Source organism: Schistocerca gregaria, chromosome 8 (genome assembly GCF_023897955.1).
Source record: "Schistocerca gregaria isolate iqSchGreg1 chromosome 8, iqSchGreg1.2, whole genome shotgun sequence".
Taxonomy (NCBI): Eukaryota; Metazoa; Arthropoda; class Insecta; order Orthoptera; family Acrididae; genus Schistocerca; species Schistocerca gregaria.
In genome coordinates, this window is record NC_064927.1 from 124,897,620 (window position 1) to 124,913,166 (window position 15,547).

General features: G+C 45.8%; 1 protein-coding gene across 5 annotated transcripts in view; it reads left to right on the plus strand.

Annotated features, from left to right (window-relative positions):
- LOC126284350 (calmodulin-like) overlaps positions 1 to 15,547 on the plus strand; it is a 204,471-nt gene that overhangs the window by 157,888 nt on the left and 31,036 nt on the right. For 4 of the 5 annotated variants that reach the window (XM_049983215.1, XM_049983211.1, XM_049983212.1 and 1 more), the window contains one exon: positions 13,384 to 13,627. In XM_049983215.1, the coding sequence (XP_049839172.1) occupies positions 13,384 to 13,627 (244 nt within the window). Of the gene's footprint in view, positions 1 to 13,359; positions 13,628 to 15,547 lie in introns of all 5 variants that reach the window. The other variant, XM_049983213.1, reaches the window with a different exon arrangement.

A 15,547-nucleotide genomic window follows, 5' to 3' on the forward strand; every position in this document is an offset into this window, starting at 1 on the left:
TCCTGATGTCTCTCGAATGCGACTGATTATCACACCTTCAATCCCTTAACCCTTTGAGACCGACCAAAAAGAAAAAAATAAAATTAAAATATTTCAAATAGTTAACCTCTTTTGTCATAGTAAACAACGAATACAAGAAGAAACCGGCAAGAAGTAAACATTCAATTGTTTTAAGGAGGTGGTTTTACTATGGAACCAGTGTGACATACAGTTTCCAACCACCCATCGTTTCATATGATACATGAAAAATTCACATTTGTCTAAGCCACAGTCACACATCTCGAAACTTTCATTAAATCATCATACCTAAAACAGTTCTAGAGAAGAATCAAAAATGGGCCGAAATTTTAATAAATTTTGTATGAAAACTGATTTAGAAATAACTCATGAAAGCAATAGTACAAACTCAAGTGTGCGTTGCAGTGGCTTTCGACAAACTTACCTTCACTGACAATGATCTCAAAATGGCCACCGTAAAAAATGCCGCAAGTCACAATCTCTTGCACTCACGCCGCACTATATCCGCACCGAATGTTGTTTGCAACGCCGTAATTTATTGCTACGATGCGTTTTCTTGGTGAAAGTACCTGAGGGTACCACTAGATGTATCTGCCTTGCAACAGCATCGGTGGTTTCATGCTAAAGGCACTGGTACTTCAAAAAAATTAATGAAATGGTGGTTTTAGGCAGGAACCTCTGGTAGTCGAAGGGCTAAGAGTGGCAGATTTCTGTCGGACGAGAATGTGCAACAAGCAATTAAGGACTTTTTTTCGCAGCAGGTCACGTGCTTTGCCAAATGGGTATCTTGAAGGTAGTACGTCAGTAGGATGATTGCCTCAATGCTCAGGCTAATTTGCTTGATTGGCATTATAATTCTAAAATGTACGGCCCATTACAGTGCTGTATGGACAGCTTACAGTTTATGAAATTAAACTCAACAGCAGCTGAGTGAAATTAGCCTACAATTGTAACTGTAACACTTCGTTTCGCCCTAATTACAACATCTGCGCGTCCACGCATGCACTCTACGGGAAACTGAAAGGTTGGGGGATCCATCAGTGAGGGGGTTTGTCATTAAGTTTTGATTAGCTGAGGTCTCTAAAATTGGTTTGTCATTCTCTACATATTCGTCCTTCAGTGCGACTCATTTCCCCCACTGACTGACGACTTGTCGGAGACCTTGGTTGTAGAAGTATACATTCCAACTTTAATACCTTCTCGTTGTCATCTGAAAATACACGCCACACATGGAAGAGGAAAGACCCACTGGATCTCGTCTCATGTCAGAAGGGAGCGGAGCATGGGTGTGGGACAAGATGGGGATGGGAGTGGGGGGGGGGGGGGGGCAGAGGGCGGTAGACGAAATTTGATATGCCAAAAAAGCAACATGTCTGTCTATGTCCTGTAAAAAGGGAGCTGGGACACTGTCTTGGAGAAAAAACAACCCCTTCAACTGCTTCTCACGACGCCTCATCTTGACAGACTTCCGTAACCTCTTCAAGAGATTTCGGTAGTATACTCCTGGGGCGGTTTCCCCCTTATGAGACTAAATTGTTAGCGTCACATCTTGGCAGTCCCAAAAAATACTTAGCATTAACTTGAGTGTTGGATTTTCACCATTTTTGGAAATGGTGAATCGACATACACTCCTGGAAATGGAAAAAAGAACACATTGACACCGGTGTGTCAGACCCACCATACTTGCTCCGGACACTGCGAGAGGGCTGTACAAGCAATGATCACACGCACGGCACAGCGGACACACCAGGAACCGCGGTGTTGGCCGTCGAATGGCGCTAGCTGCGCAGCATTTGTGCACCGCCGCCGTCAGTGTCAGCCAGTTTGCCGTGGCATACGGAGCTCCATCGCAGTCTTTAACACTGTTAGCATGCCGCGACAGCGTGGACGTGAACCGTATGTGCAGTTGACGGACTTTGAGCGAGGGCGTATAGTGGGCATGCGGGAGGCCGCGTGGACGTACCGCCGAATTGCTCAACATGTGGGGCGTGAGGTCTCCACAGTACATCGATGTTGTCGCCAGTGGTCGGCGGAAGGTGCACGTGCCCGTCGACCTGGGACCGGACCGCAGCGACGCACGGATGCACGCCAAGACCGTAGGATCCTACGCAGTGCCGTAGGGGACCGCACCGCCACTTCCCAGCAAATTAGGGACACTGTTGCTCCTGGGGTAACGGCGAGGACCATTCGCAACCGTCTCCATGAAGCTGGGCTACGGTCCCGCACACCGTTAGGCCGTCTTCCGCTCACGCCCCAACATCGTGCAGCCCGCCTCCAGTGGTGTCGCGACAGGCGTGAATGGAGGGACGAATGGAGACATGCCGTCTTCAGCGATGAGAGTCGCTTCTGCCTTGGTGCCAATGATGGTCGTATGCGTGTTTGGCGCCGTGCAGGTGAGCGCCACAATCAGGACTGCATACGACCGAGGCACACAGGGCCCACACCTGGCATCATGGTGTGGGGAGCGATCTCCTACACTGGCCGTACACCTCTGGTGATCGTCGAGGGGACACTGAATAGTGCACGGTACATCCAAACCGTCATCGAACCCATCGTTCTACCATTCCTAGACCGGCAAGGGAACTTGCTGTTCCAACAGGACAATGCACGTCCGCATGTATCCCGTGCCACCCAACGTGCTCTAGAAGGTGTAAGTCAACTACCCTGGCCAGCAAGATCTCCGGATCTGTCCCCTATTGAGCATGTTTGGAACTGGATGAAGCGTCGTCTCACGCGGTCTGCACGTCCAGCACGAACGCTGGTCCAACTGAGGCGCCAGGTGGAAATTGCATGGCAAGCCGTTCCACAGGACTACATCCAGCATCTCTACGATCGTCTCCGTGGGAGAATAGCAGCCTGCATTGCTGCGAAAGGTGGATATACACTGTACTAGTGCCGACATTGTGCATGCTCTGTTGCCTGTGTCTATGTGCCTGTGGTTCTGTCAGTGTGATCATGTGATGTATCTGACCCCAGGAATGTGTCAATAAAGTTTCCCCTTCCTGGGACAATGAATTCACGGTGTTCTTATTTCAATTTCCAGGAGTGTATTTCCAGTGACTGCTCCTCCATATCGGTGCTATAGTGATACGCCCAGCATTACTCCATGGTAACTGAGGGGCTAAGGAATTCATTTCGTCTGGCCTGACACAGCTGTAACATTTCTGCTGCTCCGTCAGTTTTGCTGGATTTATCAATACGTGTGAGCAGTCGCGGAACTCAGTTGGCGATGATCTTTGTCATGTTCAAATTGTCGTGCAAGAGGTTGGAAACTGATTCATGAGCGATTTTTCACTTTTTCGAGTATAGCCTCGATTGTGATACGACGATTGTGGATCACTAGGTCCTCTACTTCCCTTGCGAGAGAGGTGGCCTGCCATTTCGCTCTGCAGTACATCATTGCGACTTTCTGGACAAATTTGAAAGCAACTGTGTCACGTTACCATAGGGCCATATGATGGTGCATTGTTGTCGTACACTTCCACCAGTTGAACATGGATTGTTGCAGCGTTGTTTCCCTTCAAACGCAGAAAACGAATTACCGGACGATACTCCACTTTATCACGTTAATGGGCTGGACCATTTTGTTTTGAATGAGCTTGCAAACTGAGATTATGGTTCTGCATCAGCTGTAGAATATTTCAGAACAAATGAGAACTTGTGCCGGACTGTGACTCGAACCTGGATTTCTCACGTGTCGCGAACAGCCGCCGTGATCACTTCGGCTATCCGAGCAGGGCTCCGAAAGCAGCCCAAATCTCCACTTACAAGCACAAGAGTAGACACCAGGAAAGGTGGAGATTTGGGGCGGTCCTGAAAGCGTGCTGGGATAATCGAAGTTGTTACGGCGACCCCTCGCGACAAGCAAGAAATCCGGGTTCGATTCGCAGTCCGGTACAAGTTCTCATTTGTTCTGAAATATTCCACAGCTGATGCGGGGCCATAATCGTAAGTAGCGCGTTCAATCTTAACTCAATGTGGTTGTTGATCGTCAACCGGTGCCTCAGACATTGCTGTACAGCATTTTGCTTTAACTCATCCAGCACGTTGCTGCAGTACTATGGCGTGTGGATTTCAGTGTCTACCAGGACTGCACTTTTGAACAATAAAAAAATTTAATAACTTTATTTTTTTAAAGTGGCAATTAAAATTTTATGAGTATTCATCGAAGTCTGCTGCTGAACTTCGGAATGGTATGAAACAGATTGAGTCTGTTAATTTGAACAAGCCTATAATTTAAAATGAACGTAAACAGTCTCGACCGCAAGAAACCTTTATGTTTGTGGCTACCAGTTTCGGTCAGTTTTTGTTCATCTACAGTTCTCATACCATGATGGCAGACTGTGGCGGTGAACCGGAGCAGGCGTTACGACTCCACGAACGTCAGTTGTTCGTGTAGGTATAATGCCTGCTCTGTTCACCGCCACCGCCTACCAACATGGTATGAAGTCCAAAGATGGTCAAAAACTGACAGAAACAGGTAGACATAAAAATAAAGGTTTCCTGCGGCCGAGACGGTGTATGTTCACTTTAAAGAAAAAAACGCTATTCTCCATGACAAACGTTCTCAATACTTACTGAACACTAACTGTTGAGCAAGCTCACTGCTGAAGCTGCTTAAAATGGAGTGGCGTGAGGTTCTCGTTATTCTTTCTCTTTTCTTCCGCCTTGATCGACGCGTTTACCATTTCACAGTCCATAACAGCAGAGCAGCGGACGTTTTGTTCGGGGCCGCAGCTCGTCTGGAGCAGAGTCGGAACAGGGTCGCAACAGCCGGGCCACAGTTCTCCTCATGAATTATGTATTTTCTGTGGTGTGTCCGGCACAGTGTGCAATTTCTGAGCACCCACCTAGATACTACTTATCCAGTACGTTTTACTCTAGAGTATTTTGCAGTTATTTCTCTGGATGGTCACAAATTTAAAAAATATCTGCACCAGGGAATAAGAATAAGCCTCTGTTTTTTACGCCAACGATGAGAACAATCGACTCGATTTCAATAGCGTTGGAGTCTGACATGCATTAGACATGAGCGTCTTTATCGGCAACTTCTAAATACAGGAGGAAGCACCTAGCCTTTCCATCTCAATATCTCATTTAACGTTTCACTCTTTAAAAACATCGATAAACTGTTTTCACTTCGACCGACAGAAACTAATGGATCAAAAATAATAGCAAACTTGTTCCATCATCTTTAGACATGCATCCGAGGTAGTATTTTTTCTTTTTCTGATATTTTGTATGACAACCTAACGGCCATCTCATGATTTGAATATACTCACTGTTCAAAAAAGGTACATCGAGACGCCAGCGATACGGTCGCCTTCTATAGCCCAACAAATCTGCTGTGGCTGAACACAGCATTACCACTATCCATTTCATCGATAACGCCAGAGCCAAGATACTGGCCACAGCCTCATCCACTTGGGATCCAGTGGTCAAGAAAACTCTGGAAATGCAATTATCAGACATCCTGCTCAATCCAGACGAGACTTTTCAGCTCGAAAAATCGTTGAAAATCTACATTACTCCGACAGTCCACGACCAGCTCCAGGGACTGCTGTAAAACAACTTCGAAGAGTGTCACCAGACTCGAAATGACTTGCGGGACGACTTTTAAGTAGTCACAGATTCCTTAAACAATTGTAAGATCCCTTTATCAATCTGACTGCACTCAGAAAGATTGCTATATCTAAAGCACTAGTTTTGAAAAGTGAGCCATCTCCAACCTGTTCCTCGCTACGTTCGCGGAAATTCCCACACAGACAAAACAAGAAAACTTTTGAAATCTACGTAGGAAAGAGTGTCACACTTCCAGTCTACTTTCTTTAATGCTCCCCGACCTGCCTCCTCTGATAACACCTTTTCCTGCTGGACTAACAACACCACGTTCTAATATCAGCCATCCACCAAGAAACCACAAGCACACACAATAAATGCAATACATGCCAACAAATACATGCCAACAAAAATCTAAAAAGAGATCTGATCAGGGCTCGATATCGTGGATGGAAAGGCATTTCCGAATTGTTATAAGATTTCAAAACTATAAGGGGTGATCAATAATTTTCCGTTCGAGGGCCGTACAGTCCAGAATCGGCATGCCATTCGGGCGAAATCGCCATCAGCATTGAGGCAGTTATCCCACCGACACGCCAAGTTGAAGATACCTGTTTGGTGCAACACCACGCCTTGCAACGTCCGTAACTGCCTGCTGCAAATCCTAGTCCTTACAGGAGTCGTCGACCCTTCAGCGCCTTTTTTAAGGAATCGAAGGCGTGATAATCGCATGGAGAGAGAGTAGGATTATAGAGCGGGTGCTCGAGTACCTCCCACATGAGTGGCGTAACTCGTGCATTGCAACATTTTCGGTATGGGGACACGCGCTATCGTAACACAGCAGCACACCTCGTCGCAGTTTTCCCGGACGTTTCGCCTTAACTGCACCCCTATATACCCGCATCGGAGTCGCGCTGGGTTGCATATACGCTGCAGCAACGCCCTTATGCCGAAACTTTTTGATCGTCCCTTACAGAAGAACAACTTCATCACTGTCGATAACTAGGTTACCACTTCTGAAGCAGGTAACTTCATTTCCACCACCAGACTGCCTGAAACTCGCCTGCTATGCTTGGGTGAAACTTTTATTAGACGTAGCTGACTGATAAATAATGAAATAAAGTTTTTTTATTTCAACATAAAAGAAAGTCCTACGTAAGAAGACGATTTTCTTTAAGAAATACTTGATCCTGCGAAATGGATAATTATTCCCTGACGTATGACCCCGCTTATGGAAACCTGGCAAAAATGGTGACTTTCGTTTGTGCTTGCGTAATTGACGATGTTCGACCTCACAAAATTTCGTAGTGCCTGCTGGAAACTTTCGGGGTTAGTCTTTAGAAGGAGACTGATTGATCGTAGTATACTTATTTTTAGCTGGTTTATTGAAGTTTCACATTATTTAGATAGTAATTTCACTCACGTGGGCACGAAGGCCTGCCCACAGCCAGTATTGGTTTTGAAGCCGTTTTCGCATGGAAAATTGCGGGACGTTGTGTCATAACGCGGCAGAGAAAATCGCAGGAGGCGGCAGCTAAGGCAGGAATAGCCTTCCAGGAGATATTGCAGAGATGGAGAAATTAATTCTTTCATAACGATAATTAATATATACTAGGTGATCAAAAGCATCCACATACCTATTAGTTCATATTAATATGGAGTGTGTCCACCCATCTCCTTTAAGACGGCTTGAACTCTGTTGGGAACACTTTCAGTTAGGCGTCTGAATCTCTGTGGAGAAATGAGTGCACATTCGTCCTCAACAACTGAAACCAGACAAGGCAGTGACGTTGGACACTGGGGTCTAGAGCGAAATCGGTGTTCTAATTCAACCCGAAGGTGTTCGACTGGGTTCAAGTCGAGACTCTGCGCGGGGCTGTCCACTTCAGGAATGCTATTATTCACAAACCATTGCCTCACAGCTCTACTTTATGAGAGGGTGCATTGTTAACCCGATACAATCATCGTCTCCTAACAGTTCGTCTGCTGTACACAGTACATAATGCTGTTAAAATGCGTTCATATCCTTCCGTATTTAGCACTGTAATAAGGAGCCGTGCCCGAACCACGTACGACATGTCTATATCGTAACACCACCTCCTGCGTATTTTACTGTTCACACTACACATGATGGTAGGTAACACTCTCCTGTCAGTCACCAAACTCAGTCTCTCCCGTAGGATTGAAGCAAGGTTCAACGTGATTCGTCACTCCAAACTACTCGTTCCCAACCACATACTGTCCAGTGGTGTCGCTCTTTAGACCACCTCAAACATCGCCTAGCATTGATTACTGAAACACTCTGGAGCACCAATACAGATATATGTAAACCACCACAATACGGCGCTGCGGTCGGCAACGCCTATATAAGACAACAAGTGTCTGGCGCAGTTGTTGGATCGGTTCCTACTACTACAATAGCAAGTTATCAAGACTTACGTGAGTTTGAACGTGGTCTTATAGTCGGCGCACAAGCGATCAGACACAGCATCTCCGAGGTAGCGATGAAATGAGGATTTTCCCGTACGACCATTTCACGAGTGTACCGTGATTATCAGGAATCCCGTAAAACATCAACTCCCTGATATCGCGGCGGCCGGCAAAAGATCCTGGAAGAACGGTACCATCGACGACTGCAGAGAATCGTTCAACGTGACAGAAATGCAGCCCTCCCGCAAATTGCTGCAGATTTCAATGCTGGGCCGTCAACAAGTGTCACTGTGCGAACCATTCAACGAAACATCATCGATATGGGCTTTCGGAGCAGAAGGCCCAGTCGTGTACCCTTGATGAGTGCACGACACATAGTTTTACGCCTCGCCTGGGCCCGTCAACTCGCCTGGGCCTGTCAACACCGACATTGGACTGTTGATGAATGGAGTCTGGTTTCAAATTGTATTGAATCCATGACCCCTGCATGTCAGCAAGCTGGTGGAGGCTCTGCAGTGGTGTAGAGAGTGTGCAGTTGGAGTGATATAGGACCTCTTATGAGTCTAGATACGACTCTTACAAGTGATACGTACGTAAGCGTCGTGTTGCGGCATTTCTGCGTGCTCGTGGGGACCCTACACAATATTAGGCAACCGTATGAGTTTCTTTGGCTCTTGAGTGTGTGCGGCTTATGAGTAGCTGCTGAACCACTGAAATCCGTTTTTTTTTAACTCCTTACGCATAGTCAGGAGCCAGGAGGGACTAATTAGAGTGGAAGACCAAGAACGAAGTGCTCAGACAAAGAGTGTAAGACAGGGATGTAGTCTTTCGCCCCAGCTGCTCTACCTACATGTCGAAAAAAAAAAACATGGAAATAGAAGGAAGGTTCAAGATTTAATTAAAATTCACAGTGAAAGGATATCAATGTATCATGGTGACATTGCTATCCTCAGTGACAGCGAAGAAGAATTACAGGATCTCCTAGTGGAATGAACAGTCTAATGAGTACAGAATATGGATTGAGAGTAAATCGGAGAAAGATGAAAGTTATGAGAAGCAGCAGAAATATTAACAGCTTAACATGATGATTGATGGTCACCAAGTAGATGAAGTTAAGAAATTGTGTTACCTAGGCAGCAAAATAACCAATGACAAGTGGAGCAGGAGGACATCAAAAGCAGACTAGCATTGGCAAAAAGGGCATCCTGACAAGAGAAGTCTACTAGTATCAGACAAAGGCCTTAATTTGAGGAAGAAATTTCTGAGAATGTGCCGCATTGTATGGTAAAGAAACAGTGACTGTGAGAGAACCACAACACAAGAGAATCTAAGCATTTGAGATGAGGTGCTATAGACGGATGTTAATAATTAGATGGGCGGATAAGGTAAGGCAAGATGGTAGGACATCCGTTAAGACATCATGGAATTGCTTCTGTGATAATAGAGTGTGCTGTAGAGGGTAAAAACTGGAGAGAAAGACAGAGAGGAATAGATCCAGTAGATAATTGAGGACATAGGTTGCAAGTGCTACCCTGAGATGAAATTCGTGGCGGGCTGCATCAAACTAGTCACAAGAGTGATGTTACTCAAAAAAAAAAAAAAAAAAAAAGCTACACTCTTCCACTGATCTACAATACATTTCTGCCAGAAAAGCGGTTCCTTCGTACTCTGTTTGCAAAATCGAACTGGAACCTCGTCAGGTTCAGTGGCACTTCCTCCCTTGAGCGATATCTACATCTACATTTACATACATACTCCGCAATCCACCATACGGTGCGTGGCGGAGGGTACCTCGTACCACGACTAGCATCTTCTCTCCCTGTTCCACTCCCAAACAGAACGAGGGAAAAATGACTGCCTATATGCCTCTGTACGAGCCCTAATCTCTCTTATCTTTGTGGTATTTTCGCGAAATATAAGTTGGCGGCAGTAAAATAGTACTGCAGTCAGCTTCAAATGCTGGTTCTCTATATTTTCTCAGTGGCGATTCACGAAAGGAACGCCTCCTTTCCTCTAGATACTCATTTCCGTAACACTCGCGTGATAATCAAACCTTCCAGTAACAAATGTAGCATCCCGCCTCTGAATTTCTTCTATGTCCTCCTTCAATCCGACCTGATAGGGATCCCAAACGCTCGAGCAGTACTCAAGAATAGGTCGTATTAGTGTTTTATAAGCGGTCTCCTTTTATAAGCGGTCTCCTTTACAGATGAATCACATCTTCCCAAAATTCTACCAATGAACCGAAGACGACTATCCGCCTTCCCCACAACTGCCATTACATACTTGTCCCACTTCATATCGCTCTGCAATGTTACGCCCAAATATTTAATCGACGTGACTGTCTCAAGCGCTACAATACTAATGGACTATTCAAACATTACGGGATTCTTTATCCTATTCATCTGCATTAATTTACATTTATCTATATTTAGAGTTAGTTGCCATTCTTTACACCAATCACAAATCCCGTCCAAGTCACCTTGTATCCTCCTACAGTCACTCAGCGACGACAGCTTCCCGTACACCACAGCATCATCAGCAAACAGCAGCACATTGCTAGCCACCCTATCCAAAAGATCGTTTATGTAGATAGAAAACAACAGCGGACCTACTACACTTCCCTGGGGCACTCCAGATGATACCCTCACCTCCGATGAACACTCCCCAGATTTCAGGTGATATTCTATCAGTTTGTCATTATTTCGATATCTGTCATTTTGTCACTCTTTCGATGATTTAAAGGAGGCACTACAGTGCGATCTTCCTCTGTGAAACAGTTTTGGAAAAGGCGTTTAGTATTTGGGGCTTTTCTGTACCATCCTCCGTTTTAATACCATTACGGTCACAGAGTGTGTGGACAGATGGCTTCGATCCGTTTGCTGATTTAACATTTGACCGAGGTACCATAGTTGCATGATGGAATATTTGAGGTCAGAATACAGGGTGTTACAAAAAGGTACGGCCAAACTTTCAGGAAACATTCCTCACACACAAAGAAAGAAAATATGTTATGTGGATATGTGTCCGGAAACGCTTACTTTCCATGTTAGAGCTCATTTTATTACTTCTCTTCAAATCACATTAATCATGAAATGGAAACACACAGCAACAGAACGTACCAGCGTGACTTCACTTTCTTACAGGAAATGTTCCAAATGTCCCCCGTTAGCGAGGATACATGCATCCACCGTCCGTCGCATGGAATCCCTGATGCGCTGATGCAGCCCTGGAGAATGGCTTATTGTATTACAGCCGTCCACAATACGAGCACGAAGAGTCTCTACATTTGGTACCGGGGTTGCGTAGACAAGAGCTTTCAAATGCCCCCATAAATAAAAGTCAAGAAGGTTGAGGTCAGGAGAGCGTGGAGGCCATGGAATTGGTTCGCCTCTACCAATCCATCGGTCACCGAATCTGTTGTTGAGAAGCGTACGAACACTTCGACTGAAATGTGCAGAAGCTCCATCGTACATCAACCACATGTTGTGTCGTACTTGTAAAGCCACATGTTCTAGCAGCACAGGTAGAGTATCCCGTATGAAATCATGATAACGTGCTCCATTGAGCGTAGGTGGAAGAACATGGGGCCCAATCAAGACATCACCAACAATGCCTGCCCAAACGTTCACAAAAAATCTTTGTTGATGCCGTGATTGCACAATTGCGTGCGGATTCTCGTCAGGCCACACATGTTGATTGTGACAATTTACAATTTGATCACGTCGGAATGAAGCTCCGTCCGTAAAGAGAACATTTGCTCTGAAATGAGGATTGACACATTGTTGAATGAACCATTCGCAGAAGTGTACCCGTGGAGGCCAATCAGCTGCTCATAGTGCCTGCACACGCTGTACATGGTACGGAAACAACTGGTTCTCCCGTAGCACTCTCCATACAGTGACGTGGTCAACGTTACCTTGTACAGCAGCAACTTCTCTGACACTGACATTAGAGTTATCGTCAACTGCACGAAGAATTGCCTCATCCATTGCAGGTGTCCTCGTCATTCTAGGTCTTCCCCAGTCGCGAGACATAGGCTGGAATGTTCCGTGCCCTCTAAGACGCCGATCAATTGCTTCGAACGTCTTCCTGTCGGGTGAAACACCCCCGTTTAATTCCTTTACTGGATTTTGTGTAATTTACCGAAGCCGCCAAACAATTATTATGATTATATGACCGTGTGCTTAATAGACGAAAGGCTATTGGTTTTTCTGCCGTGGTTTCGGGGGTATTTCAACCGAGTGCGGCTGTTTTGCAACTGAATAGTGGAATGATTGAAAGTTTGTCTATTATTAAGGACCACAAAGGTTGCGACGTACAAACTGTATTGTATTTTCTACTAACACACAAATTCTGAGGCAGTTGCTACCTTCGCCTTGCAAGTCTAATCATAGTTATATCTTTTTATTGGTTGTTGATTTTCAGTACTTCATCACACGCAATGCTGATGGTTAAAATTCACAACAATCGTCACTGCAATCCATGGTTGTTGCTGCCCGACGCGGTTGACGCGAAACACGTAATTCGGCACTTGTCACTTTCTGTTTCATATCACTCGCGAATCGGTATTAGTGAGAGTCAACCCCACGACGATCAGGGGGACGTGCCCACTCGTCATACTCCGGTGAATTTTATCGCTTACAACTCACTCGACCACCATCTTGCACCACTTCTCACTCGACACTCTCTAGTACAACAATGCACTCAACACTCGTCTCCCTGCCTCCTGCAGCACTCGATAATCGACTCCTGTCTCCTATCGACCTGGGCGTCGGATACTAGCATCTACGTTCGTGGGATCACGGACACCTTCGTTCTGGAAATCTGTCTCGATACAAACGTACCGCGCCACGGCTATTGTCCCGTGCTAATCCATACATCAAATGGGCATCTGCCAACTCCACTTTTGTAAACATTGCACTGACTGCAAAACCACGTTCGTGATTAACACTAACCTGCTGATGCTACGTAGTGATGTGCTTGATGCTAGTACTGTAGAGCAATGAGTCGCATGTCAACATCACTTTCCTTCCATTGGGCCAACTGTCGGTGAATCGAGGAAGTGCAGTAAATACTGACGAGACTAAAATGAGCTCTAACATGGAAATTAAGCGTTTCTGGACACATGTCCACATAACATCTTTTCTTTATTTGTGTGTGAGGAATGTTTCCTGAAAGTTTGGCCGTACCTTTTTGTAACACCCTGTATAAAGCATTAGCCTGTCACAGTTCCACACCTCTTGTCCGAAGTGCCACGTCCCCACGACACCTGTCCCCTACCCTGCCCCTGGCGTTCTTCTGTGCTCTGTGCCGCGTGGCTGGTGCGGGCTCTGGAGTCGCTGTGAGCAGTCGTCCTGCTGTTGTGTCCCGCAGACGCGCCAGACCGGCGGCACCGGGGTGGTCGCCCAGGGGCAGCAGCATCAACAGCAGCAGCACCAGCTGACCGGCTCCAGCCACAGCAGCAGCAGCGGCAGCGTCACCGGTGGCGTGGGGGCTGGTGCGGGCACCGCCTCCTCTGGGGTGGGGGTGCCTGTGCGCGCCTCCCCCGACGCCACCTTCAGCACGCAGGCCGCTCCCCCCGCCGCACACCGCGGGGTCACCAGGTCGCAGATGAAAGGTATGCACCACTCTGCCCTAATGAAAGCTTGTTGTAGGAATAACACCGTACACAGGTCAACGAGCTGGGCTACCTCCGTCCTGCCGATCGGGACTGCCCCGGCCTGTTCGCCTTTGTGTGGACGGTTTTATACCAGCCTGGTCTGTGGCCTGAGTGCATCGGTTTGCTGGCGGACCTCTACCTGCTAGAATCGAATGCTACATAACATCCCACATTTGTTAGTGGCGGCATGTAGGGTCCATCATGCGGACACAGTGGACTCACATCTACATCTACACTCCGCGTCCGTCGCCAGTAGATGTTCGCAACATAAATTACAACCTAAAGCATATTAAGGATTTTCATGTAGTATTAAGCTACTTGACACGCATTTTAACAAACAAAAATAAGAGGACAAGTAAATATACAGGGTGAGTCACCTAACATTACCACTGGATGTATTTCGTAAACCACATAAAATACTGACGAATCGATTCCACAGACCGAACGTGAGGAGAGGGGCTATTGTAATTGTTTAATACAAACCATACAAAAATGCACGGAAGTATGTTTTTTAACACAAACCTACGTTTTTTAAATGGAACCCCATTAGTTTTGTTAGCATATCTGAACATATAAACAAGTACGTAATCAGTGCCGTTTGTTGCATTGTAAAATGTTAATTACTTCCGGAGATATTGTAAACTAAAGTTAACGCTTGAGAACCACTCCTCCGCTGTTCGATCGTGTGTATCGGAGAGCACCGAATTACGTAGGGATCCAAAGGGAACGATGATGGACCTTAGGTACAGAAGAGACTGGAAGAGCACATTACGTCCACATGCTAACACCTTTTTATTGGTCTTTTTCACTGACGCACATGTACATTACCATGAGGGGTGACGTACACGTACGCACCTGGTTTCCTTTTTCAATTACGGAGTGGAATAGTGTGTGTCCCGACATGTCAGGCCAATAGATGTTCAACGTAGTGGTCATCATTTGCTGCACACAATTGCAATCTCTGGCGTAATGAATGTCGTACACGCCGCAGTACATCTGGTGTAATGTCGCCGCAGGCTGCCACAATACGTTGTTTCATATCATCTGGGGTTGTAGCCACATTACGGTACACATTCTCCTTTAACGTACCCCATAGAAAGAAGTCCCTGCAGATGCTGCTCGCCGACCGTGGCCCGTGTTTGTTACAACACGCAACTGAACGTCGGAGGTTTCAAGCGTCAACTTTATGTTACAATATCTCCGGATGTAATTAACATTTTACAATTCAACAGACGGCACTGATTACGTATTTGTTTATATGTTCAGATGTGCTAACAAAACTAACTTGGTTCCATTTAAAAAACCTAGGTTTGTGTTAAAAAACATACTTCCGTGCATTTTTGTATGGTTTGTACTAAACAATTACAATAGCCCCTCTCCTCACGTTCGGTCTGTGGAATCGGTTCGTCAGTATTTGATGTGGTTTAAGAAATATATCCAGCGGTAACGTTAGGTGACTCACCCTGTATAGTAGAGAAGTTACAATCACGCGACAACCAAAATAAAATGGAGCTGAAGTATCCCGACAAAAACTGGGAAAAAAATATGGACTAACATAAATAACAAAACACTGACTACGGAAGGGCAAGCGTCATGGTACACAGTTGTCAACAACATTATTAGTACCAATGAAAAACTGTATTCAGTAGGACTACATGCAACAAATGTGTGCCAAAAATGTGACAATTTGGACTCCTTAAAGCATCACTTCATCTGTAATGGATACAAGACTATTTGGAATGACATTGTATTGCAAGTTGCTTTTCTCAAACGGACCGACGGAAGAGAAATCACACTTCACGATATACTCTTCCCAGAAGAAATTTCCTTTCCACCACAAAAAACAATGTCATCTTGTGGACGTTCGGAAAAATTGTC